The sequence below is a fragment of the Ceratosolen solmsi genome, unplaced genomic scaffold (assembly GCF_000503995.2).
Source record: "Ceratosolen solmsi marchali unplaced genomic scaffold, CerSol_1.0 scaffold7, whole genome shotgun sequence".
Taxonomy (NCBI): domain Eukaryota; kingdom Metazoa; phylum Arthropoda; class Insecta; order Hymenoptera; family Agaonidae; genus Ceratosolen; species Ceratosolen solmsi.
The window spans coordinates 17,261,326-17,282,278 of NW_011948413.1; the positions used below are offsets into that span (position 1 = coordinate 17,261,326).

The 20,953-nt window shown below is 24.0% G+C and overlaps 5 protein-coding genes across 7 annotated transcripts; 1 reads left to right on the forward strand and 4 right to left on the reverse strand.

The window, feature by feature from the left end:
- The first annotated feature begins 4,229 nt into the window (after positions 1-4,229).
- LOC105367580 (chymotrypsin-2-like) lies at positions 4,230-6,944 on the forward strand. 2 transcript variants are annotated; one of them, XM_011506340.1, is made up of 4 exons: positions 4,230-4,301; positions 4,609-4,934; positions 6,191-6,439; positions 6,728-6,944. In XM_011506340.1, exons 1-4 carry the CDS (start codon positions 4,259-4,261, stop codon positions 6,872-6,874), a joined length of 765 nt encoding a protein of 254 aa, XP_011504642.1. In that variant the 5' UTR covers positions 4,230-4,258; the 3' UTR covers positions 6,875-6,944. The 2 variants fall into 2 exon arrangements, with proteins under 2 accessions (XP_011504642.1, XP_011504643.1); XM_011506341.1 differs by having other exon boundaries at positions 6,191-6,434; positions 6,728-6,739.
- A 497-nt stretch (positions 6,945-7,441) lies between these two features.
- On the reverse strand, positions 7,442-8,637 carry LOC105367731 (chymotrypsin-1-like). Its single transcript, XM_011506499.1, has 3 exons — positions 8,263-8,637; positions 7,826-8,077; positions 7,442-7,691 (listed from the first exon to the last, which is right to left on the reverse strand). Exons 1-3 carry the CDS (start codon positions 8,635-8,637, stop codon positions 7,548-7,550), a joined length of 771 nt encoding a protein of 256 aa, XP_011504801.1. The 3' UTR covers positions 7,442-7,547.
- A 1,368-nt stretch (positions 8,638-10,005) lies between these two features.
- LOC105367581 (chymotrypsin-1-like) lies at positions 10,006-12,625 on the reverse strand. 2 transcript variants are annotated; one of them, XM_011506343.1, is made up of 4 exons: positions 12,358-12,625; positions 10,856-11,178; positions 10,386-10,637; positions 10,006-10,215 (listed from the first exon to the last, which is right to left on the reverse strand). In XM_011506343.1, exons 1-4 carry the CDS (start codon positions 12,371-12,373, stop codon positions 10,072-10,074), a joined length of 735 nt encoding a protein of 244 aa, XP_011504645.1. In that variant the 5' UTR covers positions 12,374-12,625; the 3' UTR covers positions 10,006-10,071. The 2 variants fall into 2 exon arrangements, with proteins under 2 accessions (XP_011504645.1, XP_011504644.1); XM_011506342.1 differs by lacking the exon at positions 12,358-12,625 and adding an exon at positions 11,650-11,757.
- Positions 12,626-12,922: 297 nt separating this feature from the next.
- On the reverse strand, positions 12,923-14,915 carry LOC105367732 (chymotrypsin-2-like). Its single transcript, XM_011506500.1, has 4 exons — positions 14,870-14,915; positions 14,055-14,380; positions 13,596-13,847; positions 12,923-13,220 (listed from the first exon to the last, which is right to left on the reverse strand). Exons 1-4 carry the CDS (start codon positions 14,913-14,915, stop codon positions 13,077-13,079), a joined length of 768 nt encoding a protein of 255 aa, XP_011504802.1. The 3' UTR covers positions 12,923-13,076.
- Positions 14,916-17,394: 2,479 nt separating this feature from the next.
- LOC105367733 (chymotrypsin-1-like) lies at positions 17,395-19,467 on the reverse strand. The gene is made up of 4 exons (XM_011506502.1): positions 19,413-19,467; positions 18,205-18,557; positions 17,749-18,000; positions 17,395-17,551 (listed from the first exon to the last, which is right to left on the reverse strand). Exons 1-4 carry the CDS (start codon positions 19,465-19,467, stop codon positions 17,408-17,410), a joined length of 804 nt encoding a protein of 267 aa, XP_011504804.1. The 3' UTR covers positions 17,395-17,407.
- Between the last annotated feature and the right edge of the window lie 1,486 nt (positions 19,468-20,953).

Consider the following 20,953-nt stretch of genomic DNA (forward strand, 5'->3'; position numbering starts at 1 on the left):
ATATATATATATATATACACATATACTAATTCAATGTCGCTATGTATAATATTTCATGTTGGATAATAGAATTTTTTTAAGAAAAGAAAGCTACTTTTGCAAAATAATTGTATTTGATAAAGTAATAGATATATTTTATTAATATATTTATTATGTTTTAATTAAGATATGATGTACATTATGATGAAGATTAAATTACAATTATTGAATTACATGAATAGAAAATCTGATAGTTTATTTTTTAAAAGTATAAATCAATATAAATAAAGAAGGTGACGAATCAACATTACAAACAATGCAGTTATTATTACTAGAGTTGTAAATATGAATCGGGACTGCTTATCAACTTGAACATTAATAAAATTGTATCGGATTAAGTTTCGTATAAAAATATATTTTCAAATTGAAAATTTTATTTTCTAGCTTAAATATGGAATTACGTTCAATGAATTTCAACAGAAACTAGATCTTCCAATAAGAAACGTAAATCCAGGCGATAGTGGTACGATTAGTGGTTGGGGTGTTCTAAGTTATCCAGCGGATATGTTTTCAGAACGATTAAAACAAGCATCCATGACTATTATAAATCCAAATGAATGCAAAGATCGCATTTCAATGCATATTCATGATAGTCAATTCTGCGCATATAATTCAGAGGGGATTGGTCCCTGTTCTGTAAGTTTTATTTTTATATTTTTTGTACTGCATTTTATCTCCATTTTTTTTAAAGAAAGATGTATTACTCTCAAATCAGTACATAAATAATAAATTTTCGAGATAGTTTCAATCGAGATAGTTAGATTATTATTTTGCTTTCTACTTTGAACATTTTCAGGGTGATAGCGGTGGTCCCATGTCACGGAATGGACGAATTATTGGTATTATTTCACTCAGTATTCCATGTGCTCTAGGTTTACCCGACGTGTACACAAATGTTTTTTCTTATTTGGATTTCATAACAAATGTAATGCAGCTTTGATGCAATATTTTATCATTGTTCGTAATACAAAAATTAGGACTTCTTAAATTATAATTATAATAAATATTTAAATAAATATATTTAGATTTATTTGTGTAATTATATTTATAAATAAATATAATATATATATATATATATATATATGTGTGTGTGTGTGTGTGTGTGTGCGTGTGCCCAAATGATAATAAACAAATTTTTAATAAAAATTTAAATAAATTTTCTTTTAAAATTCGGTATATTAAATATATTAAAATTAGACTAAAATATGCTTTTTACATGTATGAATATCAATAAATATTTTTCACAGTTTTATATATCCCGTGCATTATTAATAACTATAACGTTTTGCTAAAACAATATAAATTATTTTTATTCTTTCTTTCCGCACAGTTTTATGATTTATCGTTCACAAAATTATAAATTTTTTTTTTTCAATTTATTAGCGAGAGCAGTTAGATTACATAAAATGTTACAGTTAATATAATATATTTACATTACAATATTTAAATATAACTGAATAAATTTTTAACAATTTATTTCACATGTTATGAAAGTATACATATCATTACGTAAAAAAAAAAAAATATTTAAAAAATTTAACATTTTCAATGCATAATCGTTTACAAGTACTTATTTTTTTTTCTTCTATGCGTGATTTCAGTAAAAATATTTAAGTATTAAGAATGAATGTATTAAGAAAATTTTATTATTCGATTGAAGAATGTATGGATTAAAATTAGCTATGTAAACTAAAATATTTTTCTTACTAAAGATTTAAATGAAGTGAACAAATTATTTCTCTATGAGCTCTATAAATATTTTGGAAATAAGTATAAAATGTGTGCGATACTAAAGCAAGTATTGTGATAAAATTATAAAGTAATCTATCGAGTTTGTAAGCATTACCGAATATAGGCCAGCATGGCTACATACATAATACATACATAATATATACATAACTTAAACAAGTAAAAATATTACTTACTTACAAATAGTATCTATTTTCATGTGTTTGTTGGCGATCTTAAAAATTATTTTGATATACAGCGGTTGAATATTAAATGAAAATTAAAATTCAAACTTACTCGAAAGCAGGACACCGTTTTTTTGCATTAGTTTTTCAAGTTATTTTACATGAATTATTAAATTACGAAAACTTTTTGCCTCAATATACTGTCAATAACTATTACGGAGAATAGGAATTCGTAATGAAGGATGGAATTGAAAGAAAATAATAATTATTAATAATTCCTTCACCATTGATATACATTAAACTTTTCCAAACAATTTTTCATATACATATTACATTTAAGAATAATAAACATTTTTTATATTTGCATCATTATAGTTATTATTATATTTTATATCATTATATTTTATTCCAGCTGTAAATCAATAATATTAATGACTTGAGTTTTTCATAATTCCAAGTATGCAATCATTCTTAACAAGTATTTAAATGCTATAAATTATTTCTAAATTCTATAGTTTATCAAATAGTTCGGATAAATGTTTCATGAGTATTATACAGAATCCAATAGCTTAAAAAAAAAAAATAGAATAAGCAAATAAGAAATCAGTGAGAATATGATTCAATAAAATTTCCTGTTCTTACACGAATAAGTGGGATCTTGAACACAGATCATACAAAGATATAAGAAAGAAGCGCTTAGTTGGCAACTGAATTCGAAAAAATTCAAGGGGGAACAAAACGTGTGAAACAAATTGAAGAAGCTCGCAAGGACTCCGAAAACGAACGCTTGACCAATTAATAATTATATTTAGTAGAAATTCAATAACGAAAGATACTAGTTCCATGGATTTGGTGGATCGCAGTAGATAGGCAAGGTTATCCCATCATTCGACTCATGGAAAGGATGTGATATCCGACGATGTGAATTCTTTCGCAATGTGCATTGCGTCTCTGTTTTAAATGCCTCCAACATTTGTTCAGTTGTTTAATACATAATTACCCATGAAAGGTTAGTGGCTAATTCTCCTTACACATTTAACACAACAGACAAATCTTTATCTTTATTATTTTTCTAAATAAATATTTCATAAATATTTATTTACTATTCAGGGCCAAAGTTGTAGAAACTCACTTTTACTTATTTCATTCCTCCCATAATACTTATGCCATTTTTATTCTCAAATACGGATATAACAAAATTAGAATAAAATTTGCATTTGTTATATTAGAAATAATGTTGCAATGATATTTATCAGTTTATCAATATCGAATTTATTATATATTAACTTACACTTAGAAAAGTATAAATATGTAATATTAAATATTAAATAAAATGAAGTAACCTCGAGTAACAACTATACTTTCTGCAAGTTAAGTTAAATTAATATTGAATTATAACGATCGTATAAATAAATTAGATAAGATTTTATCTTTGAACTTACATATTTTTAAATATTGGAAGAAATATAGATAAAAAGTGAAAAGGAATAATAAAGAATTCGGATGGTTAATACAGATTTTTTAATTATATAGCAGTTTATTATAGCAGTTTATCTATAACTTTAAAATAATATTCTGATAATTCTAAATGTGTGTATACAATTATTAAATAATTTTTTTTTTTTTTTACTAATTTCTGATATTGAATAATATTTTAAGATATTAATAATAATTTCATTACAATTTTCTATAATAACCTTTGCTATTAAAATATACATAAATAAAATGTTATTAAATGAATATTAATCTGTTTTATAATTTAAAGTACAATATATTAACTTATTATGCAACTTATTAAATATTGATTTGCCATGTTTTAAATATTAGTTAATTCAATTTTCGCGAACGCTATTCGCGATTGAATACGAATATATAAATATTATAATACAATATATCTATCGATTACATTTATACCAATTTAAATCAAATTTGATAAATGTATTTATTTTATATATAAATTATTTTTGAATTTTTAATAAAAAGCCTAATATATTTTAGAAATATACATATTTAAAAAGTATATTTCAAATATCGTTTTTCATTTTGAAATTAAAATGTTAATATTAACACACGTTATTCTTTGAACCTCATTAGATTTATAAAAGAATTTGAATATTTTATAAGTCTGGATAGTGCAAGATTTCCATGTAAATATCTATCGAGAAAAATATAAAAAAAATGCTTTATTATTAGTTTTAGTGAAAATGTAAGCGATCTATAATAAATATAAAGTACTCGCTTATATTTTTTGCTTACATTTGATTTTAATAATACATTTTGATACATATGTGTCGATAGTGAATCAGATGAAGTGGCAGATACTAGTTTGCTTGTGCACTATATTAATTAGTAAGTAAAATCGATAATTTTTCATTTTGAGTATAGTTTTTAAAGAACGAATTATTAAGATTATATGAGAATATGATATATTTATTTTATTTTAATGAAGAATATAATATAAGAATGTTGCATTACGTTTTTAAATTGTAATTTAGACAAAATCTGATCATTATCAATAAAATGTTATCAAATGAAATATTATAACAATGTAATATGTTTTATAAGATGAAAATTAGTAATATCTATTAAAACAATTGAATATACTTGATTATGTACCTGAAAATTTATTATAACACTAACCATAATATTATTTTAGGGGCTTCTGGAAAGAGTATAAAAATAATTGGCGGACAAAATGCAGATATAGCAGAATTTCCATTTATGGTTGCGTTCAGATATGCGAGTAATAATAAAATCTTTTGTGGTGGTACTATCGTTAGTAGATGGAATATTCTTACAGCAGCACATTGTCTTTTCGACGAGCGACTACCCTACGATCATATTAACATATACACAGGAATAACTTGTACAATAAGCACTTCCGGACTGATACATGAAGTTAATCGAGTCGACTTTCATCCCTTATTTACCAATAAAAAAAATAAGCAGGAGATGTATATTTACGATATTGCTGTTGTTACGGTAAAACATTCTTTTACAATAAGAAAACAATTCCAATACATCCCATGCGTTTATACAGAACTTCTTTAATTTAATAACAGAAAAAATTTAAATAAGAATTTATATTTATTGGAATGCTTACAATAGGTGATATTTTAATACAATTACGTTTATTCATTGAAACCTAAATAAAGCTTTTAATACTGAATTATTAATTTTCTACTAAAATTAAAATATTAATTTTACTATTTATTAAAAACTACGTTTATTTATATTAACAAAATTATTTATATACATATTAATGATTATGTAAATACAAATCTCAATACTGTTTATTAGATGGTATCGACTTTTTAAGTTTCAGATTAATCAATTTCATATAAAATTATTAAATTATTTCAATAATTCTTTTTCTTTTGATTATCAGATTATATCTACATTAAATCTATTATAACTCATCGAAGTTATTGTCTAATTGTACATGAAATGGTTTTATATGAATATTAGAATTGGAATGATAGTATAAAATTGTCTATAACAGAGATTATTGAATTGTTCAGAAGAATTTTTTCCATATTTTAGCAAGTTATAATTCTCATTAAAAAAGTATCATAGATTTAATATTTTAAAAATAAGTTAAATTTTTTTAAATTTTACAACATAATTTAGAAAATCTGTTGTTAAACGTAATTATTATGCATATTTATAAAAACCTATAAATGTTTCCATAAAAAATATTTACATAAAAATTGGATAATAAAATAGTATAAAGTCTGCTTATAAAGTCTTATGGGATCGGACAAGTTTTATACTTAATTTATGACTGGTAACAAATAATTACCATCTTTATATACTTATTTATAGAATTATGTACAATATGTCAATTTATTTTACAAAATGACAGGTTAAAAAAAATATATTTTATAATACATTTATGGAAAAGTTTTAAAAAACTAAATAGTATTTAAATAATGTGAATTTGCTTATATACCATGAATATTAAAGGCTTTACGTGATGATTTTTATATAGCTTCTGAATAAAGTTATTTTAGTCGAATAGTTTGAGTTCAATAACTGTGTTAGCTATTTAGTTCGCAAAGAATGAAATTTAGTATATTTACAACAGCATTTCAAGCATAATTTTGACTATGATTAACCTTAAATTTTCTCACAATAAATGATTGATTTTTATTTATCTAATACACACATCAACAAAGCCGTATTAATTTTATATTTAAAAACTATTTCAAATTGTAACGCATGTTGTATTTTTATAGATTAAAGAACGCTTTGAATTCAACAGATATCAAAATAAAGCAATGCTGCCAGAAAATAATCTTGAGTACGATGCTGGTATAATTGTTGGTTGGGGTATGACTAACTATCCATTGGGTTGTATTTCAAATCAATTACAGCAAGCTACGATGCAAATTTCTCACAATGATTATTGTTCGCAATGGTTTCCTTTTAAACTTCATCCCGAACAATTTTGTGCCTATCAAGGGGTAGGAATTGGCGCCTGTAAGGTTAGTATTCATTTAATATATTTCTATGAAAGAAAGTTTTTATTTTAAAATATTTTGCATATTTGAAATTATAGTTATCAAAATCTTAATAAAAAATATTTTAGAAGTGCTTATATTATTATTAATCATATTTGAATTTAACGCGCAACAATAATGGAAACTTTTTATTATTTATTTCTATTAATTATTGATATAATTAATTATTATTTTAATTTATTAATATTACTTTTATTATTTAATTAAATAGAAATTATTAATTTTAATGAATATATTTTCTATATTTTTTAGGGTGATAGCGGTGGTCCACTGATCGTTCAAAATAAAATAATTGGTATTATTTCATTTACTCGTCCATGTGCAACAGGATTCCCAGATGTCTTAACAAGAGTTTATTCTGTCTTAGATTTTATAAAATTGGTTTTAATAACAACATAGCATGCATAATAGAATCATTAAAACAATCATTAAACTCTCAAATATGAAAATATTAATTTAATACAAAATATAAAATATCGACCTGAATGAAAAAGAATAAATGTTCTAATAAGTTGATTTTTGATAGAATTATTGTAATTAAAATAAAATTAATATTTACATATTTACCATTTCAATTTGTAGCATTACCATTTTTTTTTTCAATTCTTAAGTGAATATGAATTACAATTCTTAATTAAAATTTTCTTAATTAGAACAATTACAAACAAAAAATAGAGATATCCATTTGAAATCTGTCACCAAAGGTCAGAAGTACAGAAATACATAATTTTTTGAGTACCACAAAACAAATTACCTCAACAAATTTTTCAGAAACATAATAATATATGTCAAAGACATAATTATCAATTTTTTACAATTATATAACTCAACCATACATTATTAACAAATACAAAAAATATTTATTATTACATGCTTTTAACTTCAACATTGTTCAATAAAAATAATATTAAAATATTTAATTAAAATATTTATTTTTGTTATTATTTATTTTATAAATTTTAACGTTCAATAAAATAATTGAATACATTGGAACAATAAGAGTTAGGGTATACAAGTTTTCAATGTGTGAGAATAATCTGTGGAATATTAAAAAATTAATAGATAATGTGAATTATATATTCATCATATCTCTTATGAAACCGATGTAATTATAAACTCTGACATATATATCCGGTGCACCTTGGGCACAGGGAACTGAAACCGAAATGATTCCGGCAATTTTTCCATCAATCACTAACGGACCTCCGCTATCACCCTACAAAATATTAAAAAATTTGTAATATTACAAATTAATTTACAAAGAATATAAAATTGCAAAAAGCAGCAAATATAGTTTAGGATTGATTTGTATTACAGCACAAAGTAACAATTTAAATGAATTATATTTACCAAACATGGACCAATTCCTAACTGGTTATATGTGCAAAATTGACAATGAAATAAATGAAATCCTACAAGACTGGCGCAAAATGTTTGTGAAACAACATGCATTCTGGCTTTTTGCATTTGTATAGGATATGAAGGCGTAGGATGCGACATTGATCCCCAGCCGAAAATAAAGCCGCTGTCATTGTCAGTAACATCTCTGTCTAGAAGGTCTATGGCATTTTGTATTTCATTAAATACAATAAAATGTTTCAACTATAAAATGAAATCGTTAGAATTTTTTTTTGTAAGTATGATAACTATGCTTAAAATAATAATTGCCCAATTCTTTAGTGTCTATCGATATTCAAAATTACATTTACAAGTTATCAATGTAAACAATCTGCGATGACGATAAATTTTTGGACATAATTATTTCTAAATAATTACAAGCAATTCACCTTGACGACTGCGATATCATGTAGAAACATTTCATCGCCGTTATGTTTAGCTGTGAATCCAGGATGAATGTAAGCATTTTCAATTTCATTCTCATTTCCTGCAATTCCCTCCAATGGTGCGATTCCTGAGTAGACTCGTACATATCTTACGTCACCATATATAGTTCTCACGCACTGAGCCGAGGTAAGGATGTGTTTATTACTGATTATTGAACCTCCACAAATAATTTTATAATCGCCAACATATTTGAATGATACCATAAACGGATGCGTCTGTATATTTCCATCGTGACCGCCAACAATTCTCACATTCTTGGCTAAAGTGCCTAAACATTTCTTTATAATTATAAAATCCTCAAATTCGAAATTGTCCATTGGTGTATTAGATATTGCATAACAACAGTGTATAACAAGTTAAATTAAATTTTCATATTTCACAGTTTCCGTACAATATCATAACAAACCAAGCTTAACAGCATATTTTAAGGGATATATTATTTAAAAATTATTTTCAATAAATTATAACTTTTACGTTATGGATAATCAAGTATGTGCTAAATTACTAACGTACATTTAAAATAAAATAATAACATTTTTATATAAATAGAATAATTCAATAAATGAAAATTATGAAGTTACCTGTCGTTACTATTGTAAATAAAATGACTGCAACTTGATACTTCATTTTGATTATGAAAAATACTTTTGGTAGGAATATATGTATTTCTAGTCTTTATATAGTAATTATATTGTATATAAAGACTACCAAATTTTTATAAGAATGATTGTGATATGAATATTTCGATCATTAGAAATTGTACAATTATATTTATAGATAATTATTTGATTAATAGGTAATTTGAGCAAAAATCAAATATTATCATAACGAGAAATTAACATATTCATATATTCGATCGATACATATTAATTCATACCTAAACAAAGCTTACAATAAATATATTAAAATTTTATATATTGAATCAATGCTTCAGTAATAAAGTTGTTAATTTAAATGAAAAACGTCTTACATTAACAGATAATGAAATTGATAAAAAATTATAATTTATATGAAAGTGTCATAAAATGTACTTTTTTTTTATTATAATTCTAATTAGTTCAGTTACGTGTAAAAATTAACATTTTTTAATTTGTAGAGTAGAATAAAATAGAGTAGAATAAGTTTATTATTAGATTTTATTAAAATTATAATTATCGAATATTTAAAAGTCGATTTACAATTAATTTTATTTAAAATTCAGTTTAAAGAACAGTCTATGCCAAAATCAAAATAACGTATTTGGTTTATTACATTTTTCTGTATATACATACAACAAATAATTTAACAATGATATATAAGGAAATAATTTTATTAATAATAATATTGTTGAATAGGGATTGGATATTTATCAAAATAGAACGAAATAAGTTAAACTTGAAACTTAAAATAATTTAATGAATATCGAACAATATATTTTACTATTGCGAAATAACAAAATTTCAAAATATCCTCTGTAATTATTGTTGTTTTATCGATTTTATCATAAAGTGAATTATAGTTTTATATTATTATTTTTTATTATATTATATTACTAATTATAATTTTAATTGTTAATTTTATAAATTTTGATATAAAATAGTCAAATACGTAAAAAGAATAGTAATTCAACATTAAAGTATTTAAGTAAAATTTAAAAATGCATAAGAAAATATATTTTATTAGAATATATAAGCAAACTTTGGAATATATTTTTTTATTAATGGTTCTATAAATTTTAATATACAATAGAATATTATAATTAAAGAAGAGAATTAATGATTCATCATGTGTCTTATAAAATCGATGTAATAATGAGTTCTGATAAATATATCCGGTTCACCTAGGGCACAGGGAACTGAAACCGAAATGATTCCGGCAATTTTTCCATCAATCACTAACGGACCTCCGCTATCACCCTGCAACATTTTTACAGGTTAGAAATACATTCCAAATAACTTTAGAAAAAATATATAATTGCAAGAAAACGGGCAGAGGTAACTTACAATTGTTCTTTCATGTAATTTGTCAAATCCAAAATTTATTTGTATTAACATATTAAGTAATTACTTAAATTAATCATATTTACCATACATGGACCAATTCCTTGTCGATTATCTGCGCAAAATTGAGCATCGTGCAGTTTAAATTTTAAAAAACTAGCACATTCCTCTTGTGCAATTACAGTCATTTTGGCTTTTTGCATTTGGGTAGGAAACGAATGAAATGGATGTGATATAGTTCCCCAGCCCAAAATAAAACCTTTATCATTGTCGGCAACGTCTCGTGCTGGAAGCTCTATGACGTTTTGAATTTCATTTAATTCAATAAGTCCTTTCAGCTATAAAATAAATTTCATTAATGTCCCCAATTTCTAAGAATGAATCAATTTATCAAGCAGTACATTTGTATTACTAAAAATTACCCAAACAGCTTAATTTTAATCAGATAATATATTTAGATTTAAATTTGCATTATAAGCGATTAATGAAATTGGCTCAATATTAGCGGCTTGGCATTCTAAATAAAACTTCATTCTATTAATCATAAGTTATTTACCTTGACAACAGCAATATCATGTGTAAAAACTTTATCAGGAGTGCGCTCAGCCGTGAATCCGGGATGTGTGAAAACATGGTCGATATCATGAACATTTCCTGGGAACAACTCCGATACCATTCCTGTATAAACTTTAATCTGGCTATAATAATCCATTCCAACATTAACACATTGGGCAGCTGTAAGGATGTGCTTGTTACTGATTATCGATCCACCACAAAAGATTTTATCATCGTTAATACATTTGAAGAAGGCCATAAATGGATATGTGCGCACACTTGCAGAATGACCGCCAATAATTCGCACATTTCTTGCTAAAGCGCCTAAAAATTTCCGTACAATTATAATGGATGCAAATTAAAAAGTATGAATAGATTGTACAGAGGTATTAAATGGTCATTATTTTATAAATAATATATTAATTGGCTATTTTATTTTGAAAATTATGTGACAATTTAAGTTAGCAGGTATATTTAAAATTTAACAATAATTTCATAATCTTGTTTACATTCTGGCAATTTATAATCAAATGTTAAGGTCATAATTTAAGATAATATTAATTCATTACGTTACAAGTTTTTTTTATTTATATATAGAGTTTTTTCTGATACAGAAATTATACAATACAACTCAAACATTTTATATCTATACATTAATAAATTTGAATAATAAAACTAAAAATAATCTTGAATAATTATTTCTTTTATAATACGAAGAATCATATGTGAAAAAATTATATTGTCATTTTAATTATATTAACACAATTATTCAAAACATATAAATCGTAAACTTACCAATAATAAATATTGCAAATGAAAGGACTGCAATTTGATACCTCGTTTTGATCATTATAAATATTATAAATATTAGAAGAATAAATTTTATCGCTCTATGTATAGTTATTACATTGAATGGGAAGAAAATTGAATTTTTATATCAATATATATCTTATAAAATTTGTATCATTGAAAAATTACATTGTATTAAAGACGTACGTGAGAGAAGATTAAATATTTTCGTAGTGATAAGTTAATATATTCATACACGATATCGATACACATTATTTGCTACCTAAATAAAGTCTACAATGAATAAAAAAAATAGTGAGATATTAAATTCAACAATATGTTTATAGATTATTAAAAGAATTTCGGAATACATCACGACTTAATTCGAATTTATAATTAATAATAATTGAACAAGGAAGGTTCATAACATTTTGATATTAAAAATAAGTCATATATTATCTAATCAGTTTATTTATGTAAAAATATTCAAAAATCTACATACCTAAAATAGCTGTATGCATAAGAATATTAATTTTATTATTTAAATAAATTCGAATAATAAATATTCACTATTCCACGAGACATAAATTTTGAAAAATTATGCCATAATTGTTATGTTAATTATAAGATTATTACTATAAAGTGAAATTCTTTTTTTTTTAATAATGCATTGTTTATTTAATCGGAAAATAAAAGAAATATTCAATATCTTACCTGATGTATTAAACATTGTGTCTGTACGATTAAATAATTAATGTAATATTAGCTATCTCAATTATTAGCTCTAATATTGGCTGTAATCTAATTTACAGTTGTATTATTAGATTGAATATAGATATTCGAATAAATTTTAATAGCAGAAATGATAGTTGACTGCGAATATATTGGGTTAATCGTGTATTATTGGTATTAATCGAAATGGTTTTATCACGAAATTAGAAAAACCTTGCCTATGTTTTTAAAGAATTTGACTAAGTGCTGCATAAGTAATCATTTAGTAATTTAAAAATAATTTGTTCATTTGAAATTTATATTCGGTTTAAAAATAAAGATACAATATTTTTTAAATTTTAAGTAAAAGAGGAGAGATTAAAAAAAAAAGAAATTATTAATATTATAAATATACAATTATATTCATTGTAATGCAATTCTAAATATAATAAAATTACGTAATAACCTAACGTTATTTTTTAGCGATAATTACTTAAAAGATACTAGACGATTATGTAATAAAAGTTCAAATATTATCTATGTAATTTCATGATGAAATTTTTGTTAACACCAAATTAAAAAAATTAATTTTTATAAAAGAACATTAGTTTACAATGACACAGAATTCGTCTTGGAAAATGTAGTTGCCATTATCAATGTAATAGTTAGATTGTGAATGTGAATACAAGTAATCAAACATTACAAGATCAAGATACTATAGTTTAATAATTCATCATATCTCTTATGAAATCGACGTAGTAGTGAATTTTTGTGTGTATTTCTGGAATTCCCTCAGCGCACTCATCAATAACTGATGCTAAACCGGCGAGTTTTCCATCGATTACAAATGGAGCTCCGTTATCCCCCTGGAAAATTTTGAAAACTATGTAACACTCAAAATTACTTTATAATTATATATATATATATATATATATATATGTAATATGACTAAAAATTAAAACTCTAGGAATCACTACTTTAACTTTTAATAGAAAAGATAAAATCCTTTCATATTATGTTTATATACATCAGAGATATTTTTAATTGAGAAATATCGAATCAATTAATCAAACCGTTTTTTAATAAGAAAATATAATAAATAATCAGATATACTTGATTTAAACTTAATAGTCTACAAGAGTCATTAATTTGATCAATTCATTGCAAGTTAAAGAGTAATAATAAAAATTCTTATATAATGAAACTGAGTAGAATATAATAATTAAAATAAAAATACTTACTTTGCATGCACCAACTCCGGCTTTACGTAATGCCATGAATTGAGTGTCGTGTATAAGAAAAGTAAAATGTTTATAATAAAATCTTTGTGGAACAATTTTCATTGCGGCCTTGCGTAATTTTACCGGATATGAATATTCTGGATAAGTCATTGCTCCCCAACCCAAAAGAACGCCTCTGTCACTAGCAGTAACGTCTCTGTCTAAAAGCTCTATCTTATTTTGGAATTCATCAAAATGAATTTCTCCTTTGACCTAAAAAAAAATAACGTATTTATCTAAATGATAATGAATTTCTGAATAAATAAATTTCTTAAAATAAAATTTAGCCTGTTAAATCGTTAATACTTATCGATAATCTCATTTAAATTTAAACTATAATTAAATTCCATAATAGAATAAAAATGATAAGGCTTAATATTCTCAAATAATAATGCACTATATTAATTACAAGTATTTTACCTTCACAACTGCAATATCATGTAGATACGCCTCATCACTATCCTTTTTACCTGTATATCTACGATTTATAGCAGCCCGAGCAACTTGATATGTATTTAGTTCATTCGATTCTAAAGAAACTATACCAGTGTATATTGTAACATTGGTTAAATCACGAAAAAATTTGCGCATGCACTGCGCCGTTGTAACAATATGCTTGTGACTAAGTATTGCACCACTACAAAAAAAATTTGGATCGCTAACATGTTTGAATGCTGCTACAAATGGATATTTTCTGGGATTTGTTTCCTGGCCGCCAACAATTCGGACATTTTTTGCCGAACTGCCTAGAAATTAATTTATAATTATACCTTATAGTTTTATTACAACTTAATTATAATAATTTATGCATTTCAAATAGATTACCCGTTCATTTATTAAATTGCATTTAATTTCTAAATTCGATAATTACATCAGTGATAATGTATATATCAAATATAAAATTGAAATTTAATTTTTATTTTTCTGAGCCACCGTACCTTTTAACATTTTATAATTAATTATATATATATATAGCAAATTAACTGCTGCACCATAATATGAATTTATTTCATGAAACATTTTTTTACATACAGATCTTCGAAACTCCTATAATGATTATACAATCGAATTCGAAATTTTTATATTTATAAATACATAAATTAGAATAATAAAATTGGAAAGAATTTTAAATAATTCTCATATACTATATTATAAATAATCGTAAATGCAAAAATTATTTTATCTTTTAAATTATATTAACACAATAAATTAAAGGATGTAAATCATAAACTTACCGATCGTTAGTAGTGCAAATACAAAGACTGTAATTAGATTTCTCATCTTTAATATTTTAAATGTGTTAATAAAATATATATATTGTCGTTCTTTATATACGTATTGTATTGTATTTGTACAATATATAACTTTTACGTGAATATTTGTTGTAGAAATTAAAATTATTGAAAATTACAAATTTATCATAAATAACAGACAATCAAATATTTTGGTAATGATAAGTTAATATATACATTTATTGTATCGATAAGATAATATAAACTATTATTTTCTAGAATAATAAAAAATATTTCAACGACATGCTTATAATATTTCTATTAAATTGTTATCATTAATCGAACCAATGAAATTTATAATTAATATTAATTTAAGAAGTATTGTAAAATAAAAAATTGAACATGTATTATATATTATAAGTTCACTAGTTAGTGACTAAGTTATTCACTTATGTATAAATATGAATAATTTTTTATTTTAAAAATAGCCTTTTATTTAAATATATTATGTGCATTATTACAGCTATTATATTCATTATGTGCATTATTACAGCTATTAAAACAATATATTATGTGTATATAGCAAGTAAAACAATTATATATTATAGCAAGTAAAACAATATTAAAAAAATATATTATGTGCATTATTACAGCTATTAAAACAATAAATATCGCTTATTTTCCAAGTAACTATAAGTTTCGACAGAATATGTCGCAATTGTGAGACTTTACTTCATTGTAATGTAAAAATTTGCAGAATTCTTTTGTTTACAACCAATCTTTTAATCGACAAAGAAAACGAATATTTATCAAAGATTATAGAAGACTGCGACCTACATATCGTAGTCGGCGTCTTGAAGGCAACATTTGTGCGATCTTTACAATAATCGGTAGAATAATATTTATATATTTACAATATTGATTATATATAATATTAGTCATATAACTGATAATTGAACACTGCCGTTTTGTATAATTATTGGCATTTAATTAGAAAGCATTCCGAACTGAAGGTACGTAATCGTTGTTCACGAGTTTTTCACGTGTTAACGTTGTTCACGTGTTTTCGATTTAAATTCGAGCGATCCTGGGTATCGGAAGACATTAATATGTTTTATAGTGGATCATTTTTTCTTTTTGTAATCTTTATGATTTGTCTTGTAGTAACGATTTGTCCTTTGCTAATGTACTCGAGACTCGTTACCACTACATAGTGACATTACCCACGATACCATAAGATTTCCTCTATCATTTGCTACATAACTAATTGAGCTAAATAAAGTGATATGATGATTTCCGTTCTGTCCATTCTTGCGTATTGCCATTGTTTTGAAATATCTGGAGACGGATTTCGATGTGCTAAGATTCGAGCTTGAGGAAGCTTAAAATACTTGTGTGTGCGCATCGTTGGACCACTTCTTTCTCCCATAAAGGTTGTGACAATTTGTTGGCGCACCGACTGCGACCGAAACTCGGTTGAACCGTGTTTATTCTAGGACCCAATGGGCTTGTCCAGGGAGTAGTACTTAACATTAATCCTTGCATTTAAGTTTTCTGCTTTTTAATGCAAAGCACCGGAAATAGATTAGAGAGGACGCAAAAGAGAGACTGCCTCTCTCTCTCTCTCTCTCTCTCTCTCTCTGCCGTTCTATACAACGACAGTCAATGCTGTGATAATCTAGAACTACGATTGCACAGAAGAAAATGAGATTGAACGTGTGAAGAAGCTACATATGAGAATGTATCACTACAAAAACAAATTATATTGGGGCTGTAAGCTTTAGTACACATTGGAATATAAAATGATGTTCATCCAATATGGATGTTGCTGGGTCTTACTTGTATAATACTTTGATCGATGGTAGTCGAAGTGATGCATACCAAATATGTAATGAATAATGCAATTTTGTTTTACAAGTTTCCAAATCGTAAGAGCCAGATTATTAAATCGATTTTCACGGTTAACATATAGTCCTGTATTTGGTGGTTCGATAATCTTTATCTATATTTTCTGCTCCAATTGTGCCATCACAGATACATACAATTATAAGCATTAATAATATTTGTAGATTTGTAATTCATTTTAAATTAATAATAGACAATTAAAATCTATTTTAAATACAGGTGGTGTAAGAAGGATAGATAAAGAAATATTGAAAACCTTAATTTCAGGCTCAATTACATTATGATATAATAATACTTAATTGATTGAAATATTTAATAATGGATTGCTATTTCTGAATATTTATTATTCTACACAATCTAATTCTGCGTTTTAATATATATCTTAGATTATTCATTATGTAAATTATTATAAGGTGCGTTTACTTAATTATTATAGTATGGTTCTTTTATTTTACAATAATGACTCCATGCTAATGGAATGCCATTTCAAACGAAATTTGCACTCATAATTTATATTATATTATATAAGATCTTACAATTTATATAATATAATATAAATTAGCTTTAAAAAGCTCAAAAATTGTACCAAGTAATGTATTCGAATCTTATGAATTCGAAGCTTTATGAATTTGTGGATTACGAATTTAAAATATTCCTAATAAAATCGATGTAAAAATAAACATTGGTGTAAAAATCAGGTACGCCATGCGCACAAGGATAATTAAATGAAACTATTCCGGCGATTTTTCCATCGATAACAAATGGACCACCGCTATCTCCCTGTAAATAGATTGTAGTGAATTAGGCGGGGCTTACTTTTTCTGAGGATAGTAAAAATGTTTTTAAATTAAATAACTAAACACTTAATATAAATTTTGCCAAAATATTATATTCAAATTGTACTATAATTATCGTCATGAAAATATAAATTTTCGGTAATCATATAAATGATTAATATAATGATCGTAAATACTTACCATACATGGGCCGATTCCTACATCGTTATAAGCACAAAATTGTCCAATATGTAATCGAAAGTCATACATTTCTGAACAATTCGCTAATGGATAAATATACATATAAGCTTTTTGCAATATAACGGGAAATGTATCGTTCGGATGAGTTGTTGAACCCCAGCCCAACACATAACCACTGTCATCATCATAGATCTCTCTGTTTGGCAGATTTATCACATTTTGCAAAAAATTCAATCTAATTTCTTCATTCACCTGCATAATAAATAATTTCATTTTTCAAACATCCACGAGCCATTATTTCAATTATTCTTTAAAATATTTTTCTTTGTAATGTAAGACTATATATTAAATAGATAATATTTATTATACGATTAATATGAATTCATTAAAATTTGCTATATTAAGATAAATATGTGAATGTATGATATTTCATTATGTTTATTATAAGAATTGTACCGTAATAATTGCTAGATCATGGACATATATTTCATCATTTGAATCTTCGTCGTCATCTGAATCTTCTCCAGTAAACTCAGGATGACAGACAATTGTATCAATTGTGTGAGACCAGCCACTAGTACTACGAGTCAAAGCTATTCCTGTGTACACTACTATAGAATTTACATTGTCTAATTCACGAAAAACACAGTGAGCCGCTGTCAGAATGTGTTTATTACTGATAATTGAACCTCCACAAAATATTATATTAGATTCTATATATCTGAGTGATGCCATAAACGGATTTTTATATATACGAGTGTTATTACCGCCAATAATCCGCATATCTTTGGCAAAAATTCCCAAAGCGCCTAAAAATTGATTTATTATTATGACATTATAATATGAGAATTCCAATAGAACTATTTGTGAATTTATTTAATTAAACATAACATGTAGTTGATACCAATTTATATGTAAAGTATCTTTATATATGTAAGGCATAATTCAATAATATTTTTTTCTATTAATTTTTTAAAGAATTTATAAAAATCCGATTTACAAAATAAGAAGAATACTAATTTACAAGTATTTCTACGAAATTACCAAAATTCATTTATATATTTATTATTACTAATAAAATAATATCATAAAATTGGTATGTATTTAGTAAAATAAAAAAATTTATAAAAATATTATATTGATGTAATATTTACTTCATTTGATAAATATAAATTATATCATTTTTTCACCAATAATTAATAATTAAAATGACAAATTACTCATTTTGTTCATTTTAAATAAATTTTTAGATCATTTTAAATTGCCCTATAAAATAAAGACAAATATTTTCGTAAAGATAAGTTTATATTCATAATACAATAAGTTAATTTAAATTTATACGTACCCACTTTCTTACTTGTTGAAAAATTTACAATGAATAGAGTATTTAATTTAAAATAAAATTAGTTTAAACTAATTGCGTATGCAGTATTAAAAGAAATTTTTCATGAATTATTATAACATTATTGATGTGGATTGGAAAAAATAAATTAATAATGCATTATTAACTAACTAATAAACATTTATGAAAATTAATGTTTTGTTAGCTGATGTATAAATTCTCTCACCAAAACTAATTCACATTTAGTTTAAACAAAAGATTGAATATTCAAAATTTCATTCATGAAATTATGAAATAAAAATTAAATAAAAAAGTTACTTACCAATAGTAAATATTGCAAATAAATTGACCATACTTTGATAATTTAGTTTGTCCATTTTCAATAAGTCAGTGGGGTTATATTTTCTTTACTGTGCATTATATATATATATATATATATATATATAATATCTTTTAGATCGTTGAAAATTTTAGTATGAAATAACCACAATTAATAAAAAATTAAATATTTTCATTATGATAAGTGAATATTTACATTTATATTGATACATATTAATTATTGTTTGAAAAAAAATTAGAATATGTTCAATAGTTCTATTGACTATAAAAAAAGTTTTTTTCAAATGCTTATGAATATTGAAAAAAAAAGTTATTATTTATAATAAAATTATCCAATTCAATTGAAGAAAGACATATATTCCTTTTTAAAAATAGAAAGAAACATTAAGCCTTATATTTATTTAATCATATATAAATCTTTTTAATGTATTAAATATTCCTAACATTTAAAAATATCTAATATATTACGAGAGTATGATAATTTTTTCTACTATTTTCTAGGTTATTTGTAATTTACTCATTTATTCTAGAATCTTGTTTAAGAGTTAATGTTAATTGAATAATTAATTACTGCATTAACTTTCTTAACTAAATCACTTTATATATTTGTGTCAGATGAGGGCACAGATAGAGATAATTATCATTAATATATCAGCATCTGTTTCTGTACGTATATATAAATTATTGCTTAATTGAAATAATTTATTGCTCGAAAAATAATAAAATAGTGTATATATATAATGAAAACAAAATAAAATAATTAAAAAATTTGAAATTAAAAATGTTTTAAAATCAAGAAAGTTTTAAATATAATTCTTTATTATATTTTAAACTTATATTTACAATTATTTAAATATATATTCTTTATTGTTAAATGTAAAATTAATTATGTACTGAATAAGACTAATTATTAATCGCTTGTCCATATATTTTTAATATATTGCATTAAAAAATATTTTAGCATTTATCAATTTATTCGAAATGGAATAAAGGAAATTTGACTTATGAAATATTAAACAGTAAAACTATTGATTCAATAATTACAAATCATATATAAACTACGTGGCAATAGATTTCATATTTTTCAAATTATTTCTTGTCCGTTCTAAATTATAATGTTAATCTATTTGCATAACATTTGAATTAATTACCTTAACTAAAGAATTAAATTCTATCCAACATATTTAATGCAACTATTAAAATATATTGAAATTAATTGAAATAAAATTGAAAAATTAGTTGTATTATAAATAGTATGAGAAATAACAGTATAACAAATGTATTTTCATTAATCATTTATCCCAATTAAACTGAAATATTTTATCTTAAAAATCCAGAATCGCAGTATCTTTTTTAAGAATATACATATGTGAAAAAATTTAAATAAATATTTTAATATTTTTAATAATTAAATAATTGACTTTCCTAAATTTATAAGGTATAAATATTTTATGCTAATAATTTATCAAAGGTTTATTATAAGTATATATTTGGGAGAAGATAATATTTTTGGAGAAGATGGCT